At 48.5% G+C, this 22,570-nt stretch overlaps 7 protein-coding genes across 7 annotated transcripts; 3 read left to right on the top strand and 4 right to left on the bottom strand.

Annotated features, from left to right (window-relative positions):
* Positions 1-877: 877 nt before the first annotated feature.
* Positions 878-2,180, bottom strand: J7337_010939 (uncharacterized protein; the record flags this gene model as incomplete). The annotated part of the gene is made up of 2 exons (XM_044828499.1): positions 878-918; positions 986-2,180. 2 exons carry the CDS (start codon positions 2,178-2,180, stop codon positions 878-880), a joined length of 1,236 nt encoding a protein of 411 aa, XP_044677053.1.
* A 2,816-nt stretch (positions 2,181-4,996) lies between these two features.
* J7337_010940 (uncharacterized protein) lies at positions 4,997-5,983 on the bottom strand (the record flags this gene model as incomplete). Its single annotated transcript, XM_044828500.1, has 1 exon — positions 4,997-5,983. The coding sequence occupies one exon, from the start codon at positions 5,981-5,983 to the stop codon at positions 4,997-4,999; it is 987 nt and encodes a 328-aa protein (XP_044677054.1).
* A 278-nt stretch (positions 5,984-6,261) lies between these two features.
* On the bottom strand, positions 6,262-7,608 carry J7337_010941 (uncharacterized protein; the record flags this gene model as incomplete). The annotated part of the gene is made up of 1 exon (XM_044828501.1): positions 6,262-7,608. The coding sequence occupies one exon, from the start codon at positions 7,606-7,608 to the stop codon at positions 6,262-6,264; it is 1,347 nt and encodes a 448-aa protein (XP_044677055.1).
* Positions 7,609-8,674: 1,066 nt separating this feature from the next.
* J7337_010942 (uncharacterized protein) lies at positions 8,675-10,495 on the bottom strand (the record flags this gene model as incomplete). The annotated part of the gene is made up of 4 exons (XM_044828502.1): positions 8,675-9,099; positions 9,152-9,296; positions 9,352-10,330; positions 10,386-10,495. 4 exons carry the CDS (start codon positions 10,493-10,495, stop codon positions 8,675-8,677), a joined length of 1,659 nt encoding a protein of 552 aa, XP_044677056.1.
* Positions 10,496-12,779: 2,284 nt separating this feature from the next.
* Positions 12,780-14,466, top strand: J7337_010943 (uncharacterized protein; the record flags this gene model as incomplete). Its single annotated transcript, XM_044828503.1, has 4 exons — positions 12,780-12,895; positions 12,941-13,151; positions 13,209-14,028; positions 14,078-14,466. 4 exons carry the CDS (start codon positions 12,780-12,782, stop codon positions 14,464-14,466), a joined length of 1,536 nt encoding a protein of 511 aa, XP_044677057.1.
* A 1,352-nt stretch (positions 14,467-15,818) lies between these two features.
* On the top strand, positions 15,819-17,086 carry J7337_010944 (uncharacterized protein; the record flags this gene model as incomplete). Its single annotated transcript, XM_044828504.1, has 3 exons — positions 15,819-15,864; positions 15,920-16,677; positions 16,727-17,086. The coding sequence occupies 3 exons, from the start codon at positions 15,819-15,821 to the stop codon at positions 17,084-17,086; spliced, it is 1,164 nt and encodes a 387-aa protein (XP_044677058.1).
* An 855-nt stretch (positions 17,087-17,941) lies between these two features.
* On the top strand, positions 17,942-19,665 carry J7337_010945 (uncharacterized protein; the record flags this gene model as incomplete). The annotated part of the gene is made up of 4 exons (XM_044828505.1): positions 17,942-18,770; positions 18,821-19,370; positions 19,427-19,571; positions 19,624-19,665. The coding sequence occupies 4 exons, from the start codon at positions 17,942-17,944 to the stop codon at positions 19,663-19,665; spliced, it is 1,566 nt and encodes a 521-aa protein (XP_044677059.1).
* Between the last annotated feature and the right edge of the window lie 2,905 nt (positions 19,666-22,570).

Genomic DNA, 22,570 nt, shown 5'->3' on the forward strand with positions numbered 1-22,570 from the left:
CAACCTGATCGAACGCGTAGTTATACAGACAGAGTCGTATCATGCTGCAAGCACCAGTGAAGATATCCGCATTTTGAGTTCAGCAGTGATACGAGCCATCCAATAGGGCATCCCATCACAATATAGTCTTTGACCAGTCCCAACGCAGCGAAATTGGAACCCGCATACCAGAATACCATGTTCAACGGCAGCAAACCACAACGCTTGCCAAACGATCCTCGGTGAAGATGCACGCCGTCGGTTTGTGTCTCTATCCGAAGATTCGCATCTTGAGGGTCTAGACACTGAAGTTTTTACAGCTTGACTAGATCCGAATATAGCTTGGGAGGAAGATCACTTATGCCGTGATAGGATAAGCAATGCGACAAAGTTCAAAATTGAGTTTTCGGACTACCCTATTGCTTTGAATTTATCCGTGAAATACCGCAAATACGATGAAGTAGAAGTGAATGCTATTGAAATTCCCATTCTTGATGAATCTGTGATGTGATCTTCGCATAGCTAGACTAACTACTCTGTGAAATCTGTTGATCTCGCCGTTAGTAAAATCTTGCAGAATTAGTGAAAGCATGTGAATACCTGCACGAAGCGTCTATCCCATGCCGCAGGAACCGTGGTGCAATATTTGTTTGCTGTAGGGTAAAATCCAACTTGACAGCATCCGACCTCTCTGTTCTGCTTGTTCCAGAGTATCCACTCAGGTTTAGCGCATTTGAGATGATCTAGGACGATGTCTTTACTGCAATCGGTGTCTTGGACCATTAGCCTATCAGCATAACAGCATTTACAACACGAGACTGACCGGTTGGACAGCAGAGACTGACTTGCTGTGCTACATGCTCGTCTAATTGTGTCCCATCTGGACACCACCAGATCGCTATCCTGGAAGAATGCGTTCCCTTCGGACAGTATCCTCCGCTAGTCGTAGGATTAAAGAGAGGATACAGAACGAAGCCGCTTCTCGTGCCGCACCTTTTCGGCTTACCCGTCGCAACCGTGATTTTAACTTTATCACTCCTCACATCCTTCGTTGAGATGAATAAAACCATGTATGTCTGTTTAGTGTTTTTCCCATCGCATGCAAGATCAATAGTGCGTCCAGAAGAGGAATCGGTGGCCATGTCGGTCCACGATTTGGCGTCTGACTTTCGGTAAGCAAGCTTCTGGTTATCGTCCGCCGATGAGTAAAGCTTTGCTGTCCTCCCGGGGTCGATAGCTATTTTGAAGACCGAAATAGTGAACGGCGTGTTTGTGAGCGTTGCGGTGCCGGTAGTGCCCGCTTTGTCAAACTTGATTGAGGCAGAAACGGGGTTGATTTTATCGATCGGAATGAGATCTCCGTTGGTATTTTTGATCTGCTGTAGTGCGAAACCTTTTGCGAAAATGAAAAGCTCGTCCGTAAATCCTGATAGATGTGAAAGTCGAGTTCGTTCTTGGACCCCGCTTGATCCTCCAGGCGTTGCCAGAACAAATTTGTTCAACTCATCCTCATTCATTTCGTCTTGCGCTTGAAAAAGAATGCTGGTCGCGTAGGCTTCTAAACTAACATGTGCATAGATTAGCAGATTCGGCTTATACGCGACGCCGCTATGCTTCTTATCAGGCCATTCGGCATTGGAGTCAGGAAAGACGAGGTTACTGAAATAGTTTGCAGAGCCCTCACGAACCCATTGCGGATCAGGATGGTTCCCAATTTTCCCGAGACTCTGTATGCAATGATATATCTCGTGTGCAAGAGCCTGTAGTACCCGAGGTTTATTAGTTGTTGCTTCGGTGGTCCATCTCTTGAGCAACTTGATCTGACACGGCGGCTTCCTAAGATTAGGATAGTAAGTCTCTGCTGTGAAGTCTTCGGTGCTTTCTGTTGTCAAAATGACTACAATTCTCGATGGAAGCTTTGCAAATTTGCGGGAGGCTTCCATGCTTTTCTCGATAGATTCTTTGAGGATTGGGTTTACAGCTGTTTTGGTCTTGCTGGCTAGACGGCTCCATTGCTGTGTATACGTCACGGTGACTTCTATATCTTGAAATTTCTTTGGATAACCTGCTAAGTTGCGACATTTATCCTTGAGGGTATATTGTGTGCCGGGGGTTATGTTGGGCCAGGGATTGGAACAACCCTTCCACTGGGCTTGTGCAACAGTTGCAAAGAGGACGAAGAGTGGGATCTGCAGTTTCATCGCGGTAGAAACTTGAAGAAAGCTATTTCTAATTTCTATGAATTTGATCTGATCGGCTTGCCAGGTATAAATGTAAGGTCTGCGTATCCTCCATATGATATGTGAGCCGTTTCATTGCCGAGGTGTGACATTCTCATGCAACCTAGGAGCGCCTCGCATTAAACCCAGGTAGAAAAGACCAATGACTACCCGGGTATTATCAGCCGCATCAATAGTTTGTGGTCCAGGCTTCTGGGGCTGAGATCGCTTTCTCATGATGGCGTCGCTCTTTGCTCACGCCCTCCCCATCTCAAGCCAAACGGTCAAGATCGTAACACTAAAGCCCAAGAAGATTAGCCTCACAACTTTCAACTACTGGCTTTTATGCTACTTATTGCATCTAGCCGCTTATGTTATGGTATTATTGAGCTTCTCACCAACGGTTTCCCTTTGATTCACGCCATTAGACGCAGTGAATTTTTGCCGAGTGACATTCTGCTCTGGGCTTGGGATCCTTTCTGGCGGTGATACTTGACCTGGCTGCAACTTGATTGCTGGTGAGATGAGCTCTATTTGAGACCTTTGCTCTGCTTTCTGGTAACTTTGACCACCTTGATCGATATTCAAGGCCTAAGCTCAGTTATACAGAGGATGCAAATTATCGATAGCTTCATTTGTGGCACGGATTTCCAGAACCTTTCCTGTTCTGGTCTAGTATCATGCTTGGGAATGTGCCGCTGGCAGTTGCATGCCATTTCGTCAGCCAAGAAATAGATGAAGAGCCCTTCTAATGGCCTCCATTAATATTCCCCAGGTTGTCCTTTAATATGGAAATTAGCAGTCATACTCCAAAATATGATATCATCTTCGTGTTGATCAAAGCGTCGACTCCGAGAAATTGAGTTTAGAATCTGCCCATCTCCACCGCCCTCAAGACTCCTCTTTTCCCATCGCTCCATCTTTTTCCTCGCCAAAAACGCGTGCGTGTGTACCTTGTCGTCGCAATGCCAGTCGTAAGACGAATACCGGATAACAAAAGACGGTCCCGCACAGGCTGTATCCCATGTCGAAGACGTCGAAGAAAATGTTAGTCAGTCGTGTCTCTCCCGGTGACTTTGTCTAACATTTGGTTACAAGGTGATGAACAAAGACCTCAATGCGGCAGTTGTATCGGGAGGAATGTGACGTGCGAGTTCAAAGAGTGGACCTTTGTGCCAGGGGTACGCTCATCACTGCGGAAGGATGGCAGCGTGCAAGGGGATAATGGTGATGATGCTGATTCATCTCTGGTCAGTCTGAATATCTTCCACGAGTCAGTCGATCGCTAACAATGCTTTCAGCCCATTCAAGATAGTTTGTTATCCTTTGTCGACTCAAGTCCTGCTCCCGCCGAACCAGTCTTTGAGAGCCCCATAGCCAGTACTACTCGGACAGAGAGACTTGAATCTATTCACAACACGACTACAGAGGTTCCTCAACCAATCCCTTCAACCAACAATCATCACCAACATGACGGGAACCAAATCCCCACCCCGTCAAGATGGAACGAAACAGTTCTATCAGAGCAGAACTCCTCAGAGAGACAAACAGCAATGCTTCGATTTCGCTATCAGATAGTGCCGTGGCTGGACTCAAACGCCCCTAGATCAACCTTTGGACCAAAGATCATGACAATGGCAGCAGAAAAGTCTACCATAATGGATATCATCATATGGGTTGCTATGCGCCGCAGTAGGAGGAGTTCAAGTTCCACTACCCATGAAGGCGATACTCACCTCGTCCAACAGTTCCAGCATCGGTTATCCCTAGAGGATGCTTTCGTCGCTAACATCGGACGGTCGTTACTTGCTCTTGGCAACTTCTTTTATACTGGCCTATCTGAGTGGGCAAATCTGCACTCTGATTGCGTAGATGTGAGAGAACGTTGTCAGTTCTTTGAGAGTCAGGAGGAACCTCTCAAAACTCTTGATCGCTTTCACTTCAAGACAGGTACTAGATTTGATCCCATGTTTGTAAGAGACAAGCTAACCCTGACCAACAGAGCTTGCTGCTTCCATTATTACCACCAAATCACCATCACTACAGTCCCTACCATTAATTAACGACGCATTCTTAACCTCTGCCCTGACACCGCCGAGAATTTACGACGACTGTCTAACGCATCTCGCGGCATGCTGCCACTTGATCCACGATGAAATCATACCTCTCTTCAACGGCATCGCACCCGCGCAGTCACCAACTCACGACTCATACTCACTTGTTTGGTCAACATGGTCCAAATTATGGGCACGCTGTGTACAATGGTTTCGAGACCGTCCTCCCGATATGATCCCATTACTAGAGAGCCCGGAAGTTGACCACGCAGCCTCTACCAATACCCCATTCACAGCAGATGTCTATTCGAGCGGCATTGCGGTTCAAGCCAACTTAGCGATTCATTTCTCAGCCCTGATACTGCTTTCCTATAAACCACGCTTAGTCAAATTATCATCGATACCACATCGCTTAGCTTCAAGAAGCTGGCATGCTCAAAAACTCGCCAAACTTGCTCTGTGGAATAACTTTTCTGATCAATGGGATCCTGTCGTTGTTGCAACTGTAGTTCGTATAGCGAGAGATATGACGTATCCATCCCAGCAGGAAGCGTTACTCTCATGTTTCCAGCGAATTGGGGATGCGACAAAGATCCCCTTACAGATCGAGATTGCGGATCTGCAGCAGTTTTGGTCTTCTTCTAGACATACCAGCGCACCGACAAATGCTCACTCCTGACATTTTATGATAGCCAAGCGGATCAGATAGGGCCATGAGAGTCGTATTAAATTAATTATTTTCCGTTACTTCGCTGACTCCAATTCATCCTTCCATGGTATAGACACCTGCGCTCCCCTTCGCACGACTGTCTTGGATGACGCCCAGATTCCTGACCTGACAGCCTTCTCAATGTCGAACTTCTCGGACCGTTGCTCAGCGCCCGCAAGCTCAACTGCATAAGCACCGATGAACGTGTCACCAGCCGCAGTCGTATCCACAACTTCGACCTTCAGAGCGGGGATGAGGCCATTGACGCCTGTGTCGTTGGTGTAGTATGCACCTTTTCCACCCAGAGTAATCACCACGTTCCGCACGCCTCGAGCGAGGAAATCAGCAGCGGCCTTCTCAACAACCGAGATGTCTTCAAACTCGGACTCGTCCTTATTTGACAATAAAGCCGCTTCAGTCTCGTTGAGGATCAAGTGAGCTAGACCTTGGTAGATCTCTGCTGGGAGTACTTGAGCGGGAGCGGGGTTGAGCAGAACGGGAGTTCCTGTCGTCTTGGCGGCTTTGAATGCCTGAATGACTGTCTCCAGAGGGATCTCAAGCTGCATGATAAGCAATGACGGTGCTGGACCAGGAATCTCGGCGAAGTGGCTTGGTTGAAGAGAATTGTTGGCACCTGGTGATAAGATGATGCGGTTCTGGCCAGTTGGCTCATCCACAATAATCATTGCAATACCGCTCTGCGACTCGGCGCCTCCGTCCTTGTTTACAATGATAGAGTTGGTTCCAACATCATATGACTTGAGACTGTCAAGCAGTACGGAACCATAAGCATCAGCTCCAACGGCGCCAATCATGGTAACATCAACGGTTGGGTTCTTCAGATCAGAAGTCCTCGAAAGTTTCGCACAAGCAACAGCTTGGTTTGCGCCCTTTCCACCCGGGAAGACATTGAACCGGCTTGAAGTTATTGTCTCACCAGGGAGGGGATGATGAGGGACATATGATACGAGGTCGATGTTCAGTGACCCGAGGACACTGATGACTGGTCTTGGTGACGCCATGGTGTTTGTTTGGGGGATATGAATGTTTGCAGATATGAAAGACGGAGCAGGGATCTTCTAAAAGACGGAAACCTTTATACAGGCAGTGCATGGCTGCTGAGTGTTGGCGATGGGCTCCACCCGTTCTGGGCACGCTATCCTGAAAATGGGTGTCTTATGCGATGGCGGATAATCGATCAAGAAGCATGTGAACGGGGTCTAGTGGAATCATGCTTAATATTATGATATGTTACCAGTTCTCTGGGTCTACTGTTCGCTAAAATCCCTGTCGCAAGCCCTTACAGTGTCTTTAGCAGCGCGCCAACATCGTAGCCCCATTCAGCCTCAAGATCCGTCAACCTCCACAAAGCTCCCCATCCCGTCGTCCTATCAATGCTCTTCAACAGCCTAGCGATCTGCTTCCTCTCATTGACATGTGAGAAGAGTTTCCCTGCTATATATAGTGGCTGTATGGAATTCACAAGACTTCCAGGATGAAGGTTTGCGCAGGATATTCCGCAGACTTGTCGGGCGTGCCATAGCGCCAGGCACTGAGAGTCTAAGTCATGACGCATTTCCAGCATGAGGATACATGCAGTGTGATAGATCTGATTACTTGAGATAGCTGCCCAGTGGGGGAAAAGCATGGCTGGAAAGATCTGTTTATCGCCTGCTTCAACCATACTAATCTGCTTCATTGTTGCTGGGCGCTCGTCAAGCCAGTACTGAAGCTCGTTCCAGAGGTGTTGCCATTGTTCTTGAAACGGTCTGTCATCTTGGACATCTACTCTCCCGAGTTCTAGACTCTGTGTTCTTCGAAATTTCAGATCGCAGACTTTGGTGCAGAGATAGATAGCCCAGTTAGCCTGCATGTCTGGACAATCTCGGCTCCTTCGATGAAACATGTCCCGCACATATCGTTCGACTTGTTCAGACGATACCAATGACTCAGGTGGCGATGGAGCCCATTTCGATAGAGGAAGAACAGCTGTTTCTGTCCCATCTGATATGATTGCTCCGCATAACTCCATCCTGGCATAGCACCAGAAGACAGCTTGCGGTAGGCCACCGGAGAAACCATCAACTCCAAAGAACTCAAATAGCGACGCGCAGCCCTCGACGTGACGCTTCCAGTTCTTGGAGCCGCCAGACATGAGTTCAAAAACAGCAAGAATGCAAGCCGTAACAAGCATATTAGGGTCCTTGGCTTGTAAGCCAGGACTCAAAAGCCTAATACTCTCCTGATACAACTCAAGACTATCACATCCACCTTCCTGCGTTAAGCCTCTCCGTTCCATTTGGCGGGATGAAAACGCAAGCATAGCATATAACAGCGCTGGGCTCTTCTGCGCCATAAGCGGGACGTGAATCTGGAAATGCTTATCCTCATCAAACTTGTCCAGATACGGCGCACATTCTGTCACCCAGTTCTGAAGATAGCATATTAATCTATCATTGGGGACATTGACTGTTACGCTGGAGAGGTTGAGAGATGATGTTGGCGGTGATGATGAGTCTGCTTCAGGTGTGACTGATGCACTGGGTGATAGGCCGGACAGACCCGCGAAGAGGACTGTGCGGAGCTCTTCCTGCAGCTCGATGAAGCGGGGATCGAGGGAGAAGTCTTCCGATGGGAAGAAGGCCATTGTGAGATGATGAGTGGAGTATGGAGAGCTAGGATGATCGTCTATACAAGGCACGACATGAGCGACATCAAGGAAGAATGTGATGATGAGAGCAAATACGGTCCCAAAGCGGAATTGTAGCCTCCTCCTGCTCACTCTCAATTCATTTATCAAAGTGTGACAGAAAATAAGGTAATTTTCCAGACGCCGGTGATCCCCGAAGGATCCATTCCAAGGTGACCACTCACCAATTGGAATTGCAATTGGCCAATCATGAGGTTCTCCAAAGTTTCGATGCTGGGTGAACTAAGCCGCATTCGGGGGCTGTAGGCGACGTGATGCTAAGGCCATGACTCGGTAACGTAACAACCGGAGGGAGCAAGGGATCCATTTTCTAGGTAACTTGAGCTTCCATTTGGGAACCGAATTGCCCCAGAAAGCACAGACTGCGACGAGGTAAAGTTCCCCGCGCGAGTCTGTGACTTTAAATCAGACTGTTCGTATGCTAATAGTGGCGATCGGGCCCGCTCACGTAAACATGCGATTTCACCACGCACTTCGCCGGTCGTCCTGCCTGAGTTTTGTAGAGACAGAGTCTTTCGATACAGAACCTTTATTCTGAAACTGTGGTCGAGATGTTCTGACATGTGTTATTGGATCAATTCCACGGTCCTGTAGTATTGGTCAATCTTGGATGATGTCATTGCCATCTTCTCTCCCCAGCTGGCTAGTCAGCGTCTGTTGCTTCGTGATAGAATGGTGGAAATATTGCAAGAGCTTATCTCTTTGTATATACGATTACTGTATACGATATATACAGACTTGGCTAGCGCCAGCCCTATAGATTGTCTTCCGTGGTTGTCTTGGCGTTGAGATGAGTCTTGATTGGATGCACGTGTTTGTGCATATGCATTAGACTATGCTTCATCACTTAGTAGCTACCAAGGAACATGATATAGGCAGAGAGATTAATAAATGTCCAAAGTGATCATTATGCATAGCGTGGTATCTAACATTACAACCTCGTCGTCACCATAAACATCCCATCCCTGCTCCGGATATCCTATCATCACGAGCCACCTCCCATTTACAGAGCCTCAACATGCTTCTCACCCTCCTTCTCAAAGGAAGCCTTGCGTCCCGCCGCGGATCCCATAAGTCCGACCTCAGCCTGAGCCTCACGAAGCAGCTCAGCATCCTGTTCTCCTGCACGGCTCTTGAAGACGCGGTCCATCTCCTCAAGAGAAGCATTCTTGGTCTCAGGCAAGAAGAACCAGACCCAGAGAATGCCGACAAAGAGGAAGACGGCGAAGAAGATGTAGGTTCCCCACTCCCAAGACTCGAGCATGGGAGGAACGAAGAAGGCGATGGCGAAGTTGTTGACCCAGTTGCTTGAGGCACCGATGGACGCTCCCTTGGCGCGGATGGAGAGGGGGAAGATCTCGGAGACGAGGGTCCATGAGACGGGACCCCATGTAGCGCCGAAGCCAGCGATATAGACCCAGATGAGAGCTGATATTGTGTGAGTAAGAGTTGAAGGTTGGTGGACGAAACATTGACTTACCAACTGCAGTCCAACCAGCAGCGACGTGGTTAGGCCAATCGTGGCGGAACTTGGCAACGATGATACCGACAGTGATCATACTGGCACCCATGACAACGGAGCCGATCAACAGAAGAGGCTTGCGACCAACGCGATCGATAATCAACTGTACAAGGCAATGTTAGCATACATCCAAGCCATCGAGGACTTGAGTGACTCACCATAGAAGGAATGGTGCTAATGAGGAAGACAACGCCAGTCACACCAGTAGCGAGAAGAGCAATAGTTCCTCCAGTAAGACCCAGGCTGATGAAGACGTTGGAAGCGTAGTAGATGATGGCATCAATACCAGACCACTGTTGGAAGAACATGATGAGCCAAGCAGTGCACACACGCTTGAGGTTGTCCATTGAACGGAAGCAAGTCACGTATTGAGCAATCTGCTGCATGAAACGGCTCTTGTTCCTCTCAGCAAGGTGAGGAAAGTCCCTAGCAAAAACCTTCTGCTCAAAGACTGCCTCAGCCTTAATCTCGAGATACTCGACCTGAACAGCGTCGTCGTCGATGGGGAGCTTTCGCATCCAGGCAAGAGTGGACTTGGCTTCCTCGTCGCGGCCAACCTTGACGAGCCATCGAGGAGAGAAGGGCATGAACCAGATACCGACAGCGAGCATAGCAGCCGGAATACCCTGGATGATAGAGGGAAGACGCCAGGCGAGGTCGGACTGAGAGCCGCCTGTTCCGCCAATGTAGTTGCTTCCATAGCCGCACCAGAAGGAAAGCATAATGCCCAAAATAGTCGCAAGTTGATAAAACGACACAAGGAGACCTCTCATCTCAGGCGACGAAAGCTCAGCGTTGTAAAGAGGTCCAACACCGCTGAAAAGACCAACACCAACACCGGTCAGGAATCGACCAGCATAGAGAAGTTGGGGGTTTCCTGCAGTGGCACCAACGTAAAGATAACTGCCGACGACGACCCATAAGCACGCGATGAACATGGTGTACTTTCGCGAGATAAGTTCGCTGGAAACACCGGCTGATAGTGATCCAAGAATACCTCCCAGTTGGAGGATAGATGTGAGCCATCCTGTTGCAGAAGACGACTTAACAACAGAGGGGAAGTTTTCAGTGAAGCGGGTCATGACGAGGGATTGACCCAAAACACCCTGTTGATAACCATACTCAAAACCACCAAGTCTATAACACAGTCAATAAACCAACCATCCACACATGCAAAGTGAGGAGCACTCACGAAGCAAAAAATGCAATAAAGATGACCTTGGGATTCTCCCGAATAGACTTCCAGATAGTCTTCTTGGGAGCCGTAGGCTCCAAGGTATAAGGACCGTCCGAGGTAGACATGGTGAAGTGAGGACGAAGCTGTGGGGGGAGGGGAGGTTGATGTGATGAAATCTGGGTTATGGGGAGAAAGTCCGAGTCTTTTAAACACTTTTGTACCCCAGGCAAATTGACTGGGGGATCTAATTTTCTGGAGTTTACGGAGTACTACGTACGTTATGGGCAAGAAACGTGGTAGGCTAAGACCCCTTGTTTGGGAATAGTGTGGGTTTTGATCTGGCCACCACCGGCGAGCGAGTGCCGAAGGCTCGTGAGAATTGGAGTGATGACATCTTTAATTGGAGGCTAATCGGCAAAGGCTTCCTTTGAAACTCCCTTCAATTGACAAATTCATTGCAGTACGTACGTATACTTAATTCTTTGTTCCTTACCAGGTTCTCCTCCCTTGCGTTGCGGCGACTGCAATTCACTAGCCCTAACTATAACTTCAATTGCCAGCCCGCCATCACCAAGCAGCCCAAGGTACTTTCATCAGTCCCTCGATCAAACAGAGACATGTCCAACTGCACCACCTTCAAAACAGTCCAAGTGGACTTCCCAAGTTGGCATTAGTCATGTATTTACCCAAAAGGGGGGTCCTTTGCGCTGGCGACTGGGTTATGACCCTTAGGCTACGCCCACGGTTCGTCAGAGGAACCTGGGGCCCCGCGTAAAAATTCTAGCTGTCGCGTGTGCCCCATTCCAGTGGGTCACGAAAACTTGGAGGAGCAAGTATGGGTACTTCAGTAGCGCACTGAATTGGTGCGCAATTGGGGTATCGGTACGTACGTACACTACAGGTTCTAGATTTCTCCAATTCTGACAGAGGGAGTTTGTTTACCCTGCACCGCTGAATTTCGTACATTTCAGGACGCGAAATGAGGCTATCTCGAGATTGTGTGGGCCTATTGTTGGAGTACTAGTATCGTTATTATTGACTTTTCAAGTTTATAGAAAGAATTGTTCAAAGGGTATGTGGGAATAATGAGAAGACTTGACGCAACGTAAACCATGAAAAGAGTGACCAAATTCGGACGTGATCACTTGAGTTTGTAGGCTCGGACTGAACGTAGTCTGTGGTTCCAACACCGGTTCGCTGCCACCTCCATTTGTATTGTAGGCAAAGCCAACATCAAGTCCAGTCACGAGCAAAAGTATATTAGAATCATTTTGTTATAAACAGAAAGTGCTGGGTATTGCCGAGTCGTACGAATTTTACCCTCCTCACCAACGCGACGCGATGAGATACTACCATACACTAAACGGCAGTGAATCTACGCTAACATCACTGTAGATCTTGTAGAATTAGATTTTGATAGAACACAAGTGTGTGTTGAAAGAGACGGCCAAATGGATTGACATCCGAAGGCGTCATAGCAAAATCAGTTCAACGCGTAATAGACGCGGTATTCACTGATCGGCAACATCAAGGGATATGATCGCGTATAATAGAAGCTTACGGATATTTGGAGGATGGGAGACTGGGCCTTTTCAGCTATTTGCTTCAGCGCTGAGAGTCCTCTATGGCCTACCCAATGACTTGCCCAGACGTGGTGATGCACCAGGCAAAATGACGCGTCTTGTTATGTGGAGTGAGGGAACAGGTCGGGAAAACACATTGACTGACAATGCCTCCTCCTAGCACAACCAATTATTACTATTCATAAATCATCGCTAGAATAATTTGATAAGGCGTGTTATGATGGGGCCGATAATGCCTAAATGTCTCCGTGGTTGTCGGAAACGAGTGTCTATCTCTGGAAGCGGGAATGGGCTTTGACCATGGGTTCCAAACACATAACCGGGGGTGGAATCATACAGATCTTCAAAGCCGATAGCGAGGCAGAGAAAACACCAAATGATCTATCATTAAGAAGGCGACAAACCAGGGACTATTGGGCGACAAGGTCAATGACCGGATATACCCCTTCGAATGCAACGGCGGTGATGATCCCATAGCCGCCAGCGGGTCTCCCCCACAATCTGATTCCCCAGATTCTCCCCCCCCTCATTAAGCTTATCTTTTACGGAGTGCTAAACAAAACCATTCCTACTGGCCAATTCCATCCTTAGATTGTCACTGATTACCCCTTTCGTCCAGAATCATAGCTCGACCCGGTATCCGACACTGTTCTGTCCGTCATCCGATGCACTATCGACTCCCCCTCACTCTTGGCATGCTCGGCGCTCTCAGGGTTGGGACACCGCGCTTACCATGGCCAGTATTAAACAGCTCCCTTCTCCCTGATCAACAGCCGTTCTTTCTGTCACAGCCATCTTCAGGACAATTGTGAATCTGTACCTCACCATGACTGCAAGAGATTCTGACGCGGAGAGGGGCAATGGAAAGGAGCCTTGGAGCAAAGAGTTTGAGCATGCTGATGCTCATGATGCTGCTGCGAGGGGGCATCTTGCCACTGACGAGTAAGTTGACTGCTCCTTTGTTTCGAGCTGTGTTGACGTTGTTAGGCATGGCAACCCCATTGCCACTTTCGACGCAGAGGCTGAGAAGAAGCTTCGTCGTAAGCTAGACTGGTATATCTTGCCATCAGTCACTATCCTGTATCTGATGTGCTTCGTCGATCGTGCCAATATTGGTAATGCTCGATTGGCCGGTCTCGAGGAAGATCTTGGTCTTGCTGGCTATGACTACAACATTTTGCTTACCGTCTTCTACGTCGTAAGTACTACCCCTTATCTACCGAATGAACATGCTAACATGAATATCTCTTGGTAGTCTTACATCGCCTTCGAACTCCCCCTCAACATGGTCTGCAAATGGATCGGTCCCGGCTGGTTCATCCCCGCTACCTCTGTAGCATTCGGCGTTGCCTCCCTCGGGACCGCTTTCGTCCACACAATGGGCCAAGCTTGTGCCGTGCGCTTCATCCTCGGCATCTTCGAAGCAGGCATGTTGCCCGGTATCGCATACTACCTCAGCCGATGGTACAGACGCAGCGAACTTGCCTTCCGCTTAGCTATATATGTCGCCATGGGTTCCTTCGGCGGTGCTTTCGGTGGTCTTTTGGCTTCTGGTATTCTGAAGCTAGATCACTTTGGCTCATTGACGAGATGGCGAATGATCTTTGCTATTGAGGGTATCTGCACTATTGGCCTGGCGCTCATTGCGTTCTTTACCATGACGGATCGACCTAGCACTGCGCGGTGGTTGTCGGAAGAGGAGAAGGACTTGGCTATTGCGCGTATCAAGTCTGAGCGTGTTGGTGCTACCGAAGTCCTTGAGAAGTTCTCCTGGAAACTGGCGCGTCGGGGCATCAGCTCACCTGTTACCATCGGAACTTCCACCATCTTCTTGTTCACCAACATCACCGTACAGGGCCTCGCTTTCTTCGCACCCACGATCGTGAGGACCATCTACCCCAACCATTCAGTCGTTCAACAGCAATTGCGTACTGTGCCGCCTTACATCGTCGGTACCTTCTGCACCGTCACCATCAGCTTCATATCGACTCGCATTGATAAGCGAAACATCTTTATCAACTTGTCACAGCTTCCAGTCATCGCTGGGTACATCATGTTTCTCAGCACCACGAACCGTAAGTGCAAAGCTCACTACATCCTGACACCCTGACTAACTCGCTTCAGCTTATGTCCGCTACGCTGGAACGTTTCTCATCTGCGCAGGCACCTTTGCCAACGGTGCTCTATCCAATGCTCAAGTATCAGCCAACTTGGTGAGCGACACAGCACGCGCTTCAGGAATTGGCTTGAACGTCATGCTTGGTAACATTGGAGGATTGATCTCGACATGGTGCTTTTTGCCCTTCGATGGACCAAACTATCCAATCGGCAATGGCCTTAACCTCGGCGCCTGCTCATCTATCTTCCTTCTCACCATCGTCCTGCAAGTCTACATGACCTGGGATAACAGAAGGAGAGCTTCGATTGAGGTCGGTCAGGCCCTGGCTGGCAAGACTGATGCTGAGATTCGTGTGATGGATTGGAAGCATCCTGGATTTATGTGGAGGCCTTAGAATATTTGTGTGAGTATGGATTGGAATCTGGTAGATACCAATTGTTTCACCTCAATCTATAAGAAACAGGACATCTTGTCCATTCATCAGCAAATGAGCCGCTTGCTTTCTTCCATTGTGCTATTGTTGGTAAATAGACTTTGCACTGTTTTGCTCCACCACGGGCCCCTCGGAATATCCCGAACTCAAGCTTCATAACCTTTCCTGATGCCCATTCCCCATTTCGGTGTTTTGCATAAGTTATCAACTGATGGGAAAGACCGTCTTTGCAATAGCCTCTCTTCCTCCCATGCATTATCTGCACAACGTGCGATGGGAATACCAATGTGACGTAATCTTTCAACCTTGACGAGTAGCAGTTCATTCTGAAGGGCATCCACTCAGGACAAAGTACAGTAAGATAAAACCTTCCCAGTTGCCTGCTGAGGCTGGACCGTGTTTCAAGGTTCCCCGACTGTTTTTTCAGCTTGGGACTGAAGATCCTAATAGCCTTCGCCCTAATGTTGAAGGTGTCCACGACATGAAGCTTGGCACGCGAGAGTTCAGAATACAGTGCTTACGGTCTTTCTAGATTGCAAGTGAAGAGCATTATTCGCTGCTGCTCATGGCCGAAACTCAATTATCGCCGGACCTGAACTCAGTGTAACGGGTTACTCCGCCGCTCTGAGAGATCCCGTTCGAGACCAGCCGTCCCATGAGCAAGATGAGTTGAGAACAACAAGTTGAATTGGATAGCGACATTTCGTTCTTCTGTTATTTGCAACATCTCAATCAGCGATTGGTTGACCTGCGCTCCCACCTGTAATACAGAAGGTTGCAAATGAACACATCCATTCGAATGTCCAGAGCTATAAGAGGGTCAACTGGATAAAACCTCGTATCTCACCAGTGTTCTTGTTGAAACATGTCGCTGACGTGCCAAAACGGAAAATCTCAAAGCAATGCGGCTTGCGCACAGATGCAAGCTTAACATGAGCCTCAGCCGTTTCAACGGATGCTCACCTTGCCCTACATCAAAGTTCGGCATCTTGACTGGCCAGCACCATACATCCACTTGAGTAAGCTCTACCGAGATATGGGGAGGCCAACTGTGCTCTTGATTGGAAGACCGCAGGAGCTTGGGTTGAACCTATTCTTGTGCTACCTTAGCTCTCGGAGAAGATTACGCTGACTGGGCTGAGTGGTTTGGAGGCTACCAGTCCATCACTGTGCTTGTGTGGAAGCTGACTGGAGGGATGGCCTTGCATAAGAAGCCGCTCGATCCAGGAGACGAACAGAGCTGATCAATCGTCTCCTCTTCCATTCCTTGCAAACACAGCACATACATCTATATTGGTGCTCTATAATCGGCAATGAAGCAACTTACAAGCATCGCCATTACAGCGACCTTAGCAATTTGTAAGTAACAAGCAGCCCTTTAAGTGAGAACAACAGCTTAACAACCTTTACTTAGTCGCCGGCTGTTCCTCAGCATCCCCAACGTCATACTGCAACGGAAAACCCAACAAGATCTGCTACACCTGGGCCGTACCAGCTTCAACAGCCTCGTCTAGCTCTGGTATCTTGTTCATCCGCATCCAAGCCCCTGTAAAATATCAATGGGTCGGCCTCGGTACAGGTGATAAGATGAGCGGCTCCACCATGTTTGTCATCTACCAAGACGGTACTGGTAACGTCACGTTGAGCACGAGGATGGGCCATGGCCACGAGATGCCTGAGCACAGCCGCATGCGCTCTGTGAGGCTCATCGAGGGCAGTGGTGTCGTGAATAAGACCATGGTTGCTAATATACATTGCGGCGATCTCGGTAATATGCACTTCAAGGGGTCAAATAACTGGATCAGTGCTTGGAAGATTGGAAGCTCTTTGCACATGGTTGACATTGATGCTGATATCGAAGAACATGACGGACATAATAGCTTCTCAGTTGAATTCTCCGAGGCCGTTGTCAACTCCAACAGCAACCCTTTCATTCACATGACGACTTCTATACCAAGTGGTGCAACGTCTGGTGGAGGAGGAGAAGGCACTACCAGCACTATTCACGGCATCATAATGTCGGTGGTCTTTCTATTGGGTTACCCGCTGGGATCACTGTTGATGCCTATAATCGGAAAGTGGTTCATCCATGCTACCTGGCAGATGATCGTCTTCATTGCCATGTGGGCTGGGTTTGTTACCGGCAAGTTAACTGCTGACCGTACCGGTAATGTAAGTAAACAAGCCTGTCTTCTGGAAGTATTGAATAACTCTCAGTCAGTGGTTTAACGCTCCGCATGTCATTATCGGCACAGTAGTTTGCACTTTGATGTTTATCCAGCCAATCTTGGGTGGGCTACATCACAGGAGCTTCGCCAAGCATCAGCGCCGAACAGGCATTAGCCAAGCTCACATTTGGTACGGAAGAGTTCTCATGATCCTCGGAATTGTCAACGGCGGGCTCGGTCTACAGCTTGCTGGTGCATCCAAGAAGCTCATTATTGGCTATGACATGGTTGGTTCGGTAACATCCTTGATGTACACCGCTGGGGCTGTTCGCAAGATGCTGAGAGGAGCGAAGAAGCAACAACATGAGCCTTTGAAGTACAATGGCTCTTATAGTGCGGTTGCCTTGATTTGACTGGACGGCAGTTGTGGATTCTCTGTTCGTGTGTCATTATCGATAGCATTTCTAGCACAAGACAGTTGCTCTTCCATCCAGCCGCCTATGATACTGAAGATCTTGGATCGTCATAAGGTGGTTGAGTTGAGCTTACGATAGCAGGCTTGGAACCACGAGAAAGAATGGACCTGGCGTGTGCAGTTTACTAAGACCACTCCTATCTGCTTTCCTAAGCGCAGCTCACGTTCCTTGAAGTGGTATCCGAGGCTGTATGGGCACTCAAGCTTAAATGACTGACGCTCACTTGTCGTGGCAATTCGTTTACCCTAGTGGAAGTGTGTCAATGTTTGTCCGACCATGATTCAATCGGCCATCCCCTCGCCTGGGCATCATGAAGCCCTTATCAGATAAGTCAATCTTTGGAATGTCTGATGTCTAATTGGTTCAGCGAGCGTCGTCTCCAATTTACATGACCTGCATCAAGCCTAGCCCCCCGAACACGGCGTCAATTGCCGAGCCCCGTCGGTCCAAGGTCTCCGCGCACCGGAAATCATGACCTTTCTCCGCCCTTGAAAAACATCGAATTAAATAAGTGACAAGTTTCGTATCAGATCCACTGCGGCCTTTATCTGCTGGTTGATCAGATGATCCGTTTCTAGGTAGAAAAAGGCGCGCCCTTACTCTCAAGTCCACGCCCTGGCTGAACAAGTTCTATCGTGTGCGGGGCAGCACATTCACTACCGATTTTGACGGACCGACAAGGGTTTGATTGACCAGTTGCGTGATGCTTAAAGAACCTTGATATCTGACGTATATCATTGCTTGGTTTCGTATCGATATACCTTTCACTTCACTGTCGCTCTAGGTGGGAAAATGGCCATCCTCCCAATTGCGGCAGCTGTGCTCGCTGTCGTGCTCTTCATCAAGCACATCTTCCTCGACCCCCTCATCCTCAGCCCTCTCCGCCACGTCCCCGGCCCCAAATCATTCGCCGCGACAAAATGGCGTCTTGCCTATGAAGACTGGAAAGGAACGCGAACTCGCACCATCTTCAGACTGCACCAACAATACGGACCAGTCGTGCGCATCGGGCCTCATGAGGTCTCCTTCAACAGCCTCTCAGCGCTGCGAACCATCTACGGACCCGGAAGCCGATATGGCCGAACTACTTTCTATCGCATGTTTGATGTCTACGGGGAGCAGAATTTGTTCACGTTCCACTCACCCAAGGAGCATGGTGATAGGAAGAAGCTTTTGTCGCATGCTTATTCCAAGTCCGTTGTTCTCAAGCCGCCGACCGCCAAGATGGTTGAGAGGAGGGTTCGCCAGTACCTGGATCTGATTGAAGCCGAGCCTGAGAATATCAGTGAGATTTTCAGCACTCTGCACTATTATTCTCTGGACAACATCACAGCTTTTGTCTACGGAAAATATGGCCAGACTGCAGCGATTCGAGGCTCAAAAATTCATCGGGAACTCATCGCGGATATTCTGCATCCCTCGCGTCGAAAGCTCTCTTGGTCTATCGTGCATCTGAAGACTTTGACTCAATGGCTGTATCGCCAGTCAGGATTGATGGGACAACTCGTTAAGCCGGTTCTTCCGATGCAGCAGCCTACTACATACACCGGCATCCGAGGATACGCCCTGCGGGCTTTTGAGGCTTTCCGAGCCGATGTGGAGAAGATCACTCATTCAGAGGGTAAGTGGCATCTGTGATTTCTTTATTACTATAACTGACAAGAATGATAGATGAACATGTTTCGATTGTGGAAAATCTCTGGCAACATCATGAATCTCAGAAACCTGGTGGACTTCGCGATTTGCAAATGGCATCCGAGTGTGCTGATCACTTCCTCGCTGGCATTGACACCACTAGCGACACCCTCATGTTCCTCGTCTGGGCACTCTCACTTCCAGGCAACGAGAAGTATCAGGAGAAGCTGCGAGAAGAAGTCATGGCCATCTCAGGCGATGGACTGAACCAATGGGGCAACCCTAGAGCTGAAGCAAGTGATCGATGCACATACATCAACGCCGTCATTAAGGAGACCCTTCGACTCTATGCTCCTTTGCCAAGCACCGAACCTCGTTCGATCGACATTGATTCAGTTATTGATGGATATACCATTCCTGGTAACACTGTTGTTGGCATGTCGCCTTGGATCATGCATCGCAATGAAAAGGTGTTCAAGGATCCCCTGGTCTTCAATCCTGATCGATGGCTTGGACCTGATGCAGCTGAGCTTAACCGATGGTTCTGGGGATTCTCAAGTGGAGGGCGAATGTGCGTTGGCATGCAGTAAGTTGCATCTCTTCATTCAGGTTCGGTAAACCTCAATTACTAACACAGAACAGTCTTGCTATGGCTGAGATGACAACACTCACAGCTACCATGTACCGACAGTTTAGAACGACAATTGCTCCAGGGTTTGAGGATACCACGCCAGCTATTACAGCTCGCGTCGAGACTTTCTACGATGATCGGTTCCCCAAGGTTCAGGTTAGTCTTCTCCTCATTGTTGCTGATATGACGTGTGACTGACTAGCAACAGGAATCAAAATGCCTGATCAAGTTTACGAAACTGAAGGAGTGAGAAGACATTCTTCCATGGGAGTTTGGAGAGTTTTGCCTATGTCGGTTTGATGTCCGTTTCTGTTTTCTATAGCTGCAGACAGCCATGATCAAATTACGCCAATAAACAAACATACGTTAAAGCATGACATCATGAATCTTGCTATCAAGTTTTTGAATGTTGTATATAGCAAGTTTTATAGTTAAGAATCTAACAATAGATAAGTACCTATCAAAGATAAAGCAAGTCTCGAATGCTAGTTGATAAGAATAAACAGCTGAACCGACAACCCTGAATCTCATTTCCACTACCCCACTAATCTGCAGAATACAGGGGAGATTGTTGGTCTCCGCGACGCCACATTCAATAGTTCAGCAGTACCAAGACCGAGCTACACTGCTTTCACGACCAAGAAAAGGAGAAAATACCATGGCGAGAATGAATCGAAGCTGTCAAAGAGAAACGGCGCATTGTTAGGTCAATTTTGAGTTTTAGGAAATTGGCTTAATTGCCTTGTCGCCCTATTACCACGAGGATCTTGACGCCTTGTTTTCTCGTTTCGCAACATCCATACTGTCATTACCGTTATCATGAAATTTACATCTTCAGTCTTGCAGCTTTTGTCGCTGTGCCAAATCGCGTCTGCATCGCCATGCAAGCCTTCTTCTTCAACTGTCACTTCGGCTACGCTAGCAAGCACCACTGAAGCCACTGGGACGGGGTCATCTACGACTTTTAGCTACGAAACTACAGTCCCTACCGAGTTTGAGACATTGACCGACTCATCTACCATCGCCACTTCGCTCGCAACGTCAAGCGTTGAGGTTGAGCCCACGACAACCACCACTGCCGCATCGGGACCTACCAATCTGATTAGCAACCCCGGTTTCGAAGATTCATCCGTCGCGCCTTGGACTATTTACAACAACGTCGGAGCCTTGGATATAGCCAGCGGTTCAGGCCTCCCCCCATCCCCCCAAGCAGGGCGATTCAGCGCCTCTGGAGAAAACCTCAGCAACATGGGCATCAGACAGAATCTTGATTCATCCTTGATCGTCGTCGACCAAGGGTATCGCTTTTCGGTCTACACCAAAGTTACAGCCTCCAACTTTTGCATCTCTCAAACGATTGCATGTGGTGCAGGAACAGGTTTCGTAAACTCGGCGAATTGGGGTGCAGTGCAGGCGAACGGTTGGCAACTGACGACGGTTACTTGTTCGTGGAATGAGGCTCAGTTAGATGCTGGACCGAGTGTTCAGGTCACGGGGGTGTGCAATGGTCTGACGTTTCTGGCTGATGATGCTTCTTTGGTCGCAACTGAGGCATCGGATTAGTTGAACTGTGACTGGGGGGAATGTTATGGTTTTGGTCATACATACCTTGAACCAAAGACCTTATCAATACTATATGCCCTTCTGTAGGCCGTTGAATAGTTTTCTTCTCTATTTTTTTTATCACTGCATGCCCCCGGCCCAAGCCAGGGGTGCATGTTGGTCCGAGGTTCAATTCAGCGACGCCACATTCAATAGTTTTACAGTAAACGATGAGCAGCTACCAAGCGTAAGACAAAAAGAAAATCTGGTCCGCGGAGCTGAAATGCCACAATGGATTGATTTGTTATTCAAGCTAATTTAGCGTCATGTCTTATGCTTAATTGCGCCTGGTTTCCGGTTATTCTTCCCTGGCGAGCTTCCGTTCTATTTTCTTTCTCTGCAAATATCGCGGTCCGGCCAGGACATCGAAATCGTGGTTATGAGACTCACGTACCCATTCATTCAGCTCTTGGCACTGTACAAGGTGACCTCAGCTTCGCCATGCAAGCCTTCTTCTCAGACTTCCAATTATATTATACCCACCAGCACTTCCAGCTTTGGCAATGCTGAGGCGACCAGTACAGATATGTTTTCGACAACTTCGTTGACGACAGAGTCTGCCACCTTTACGGCCCTATCTTCCAGTGTCCTTCCCGCAGAGACTGAGTCTGTCACATCGACAGCTGTCTCTTCATCAGCTTCGGTTACAGAGTCAGAATCATCGACCATAGCCTCTTCTGAGACAACAACTATTGCCGAAAGCACCACGACACATGAACTTTCACTCTCGACAACCTTTGCTACAACCTCAGCTGAAACGTCAATTGAAGAGACACCCACGACGACAACATCTGTTCCGCAACAGCCTACCAACTTAATTCGCAATCCCGGTTTTGAGGACCCTACCTTCGCGCCCTGGGAAGCAGAAAATATCGGAAATCGCGGATGGCTATCCATCCGCAGCGACACGTCTCGTCCAGGATCACTCCAGTGCGGCGTTTTCGATTCTTCAGTTCCGCCTACAGGAGGGCTGAGACGCAGACTTATCCAGCCGTTGAACTGGGTCGTCAAACAAGCTATTGACCCTTCCAAGATCATCGTCGGAAAAGAGTATCGCTTCTCGATTTTTCAAAAGACCACAGCGTCTAACGGTTGCAATGTCCAACGGCTAGGATGTGGAGGAGGATCAACCCCGGCCGGCTCTGGTGATTTTGGAGGCCCCCTGAGTACGTGGGCCTTGGGAGCAATTAGCTGCACATGGAATCAAGCTCAGCTTGATGCTGGGCCCTATGTTGTATTAAATAATATCTGCCACTCCATAACTTTCTCTCTTGACGATGCTGTCTTGATAGAAAGAGAGGCGTCGCCGTATTGATTTACGCTTATAAAATTCTTATACATCTTATTCAACACAACAACATAGCTTCGATGGAGATTGCTTATAACTTGACTGTAAGCTATATCCAGGCAATCTTACAATCACCCACCCCATGACAACTTGCAGTAATTGATAAGTCGCACACCTATAAGCACGGACTATAGTGACAGCCAAACCAAATAGGTTGAAATATCACTCGCCAAAGAACAAAATATCCAAGCACAACAACATCTCG

This window comes from Fusarium musae, chromosome 8, assembly GCF_019915245.1.
Source record: "Fusarium musae strain F31 chromosome 8, whole genome shotgun sequence".
Lineage (NCBI taxonomy): Eukaryota > Fungi > Ascomycota > Sordariomycetes > Hypocreales > Nectriaceae > Fusarium > Fusarium musae.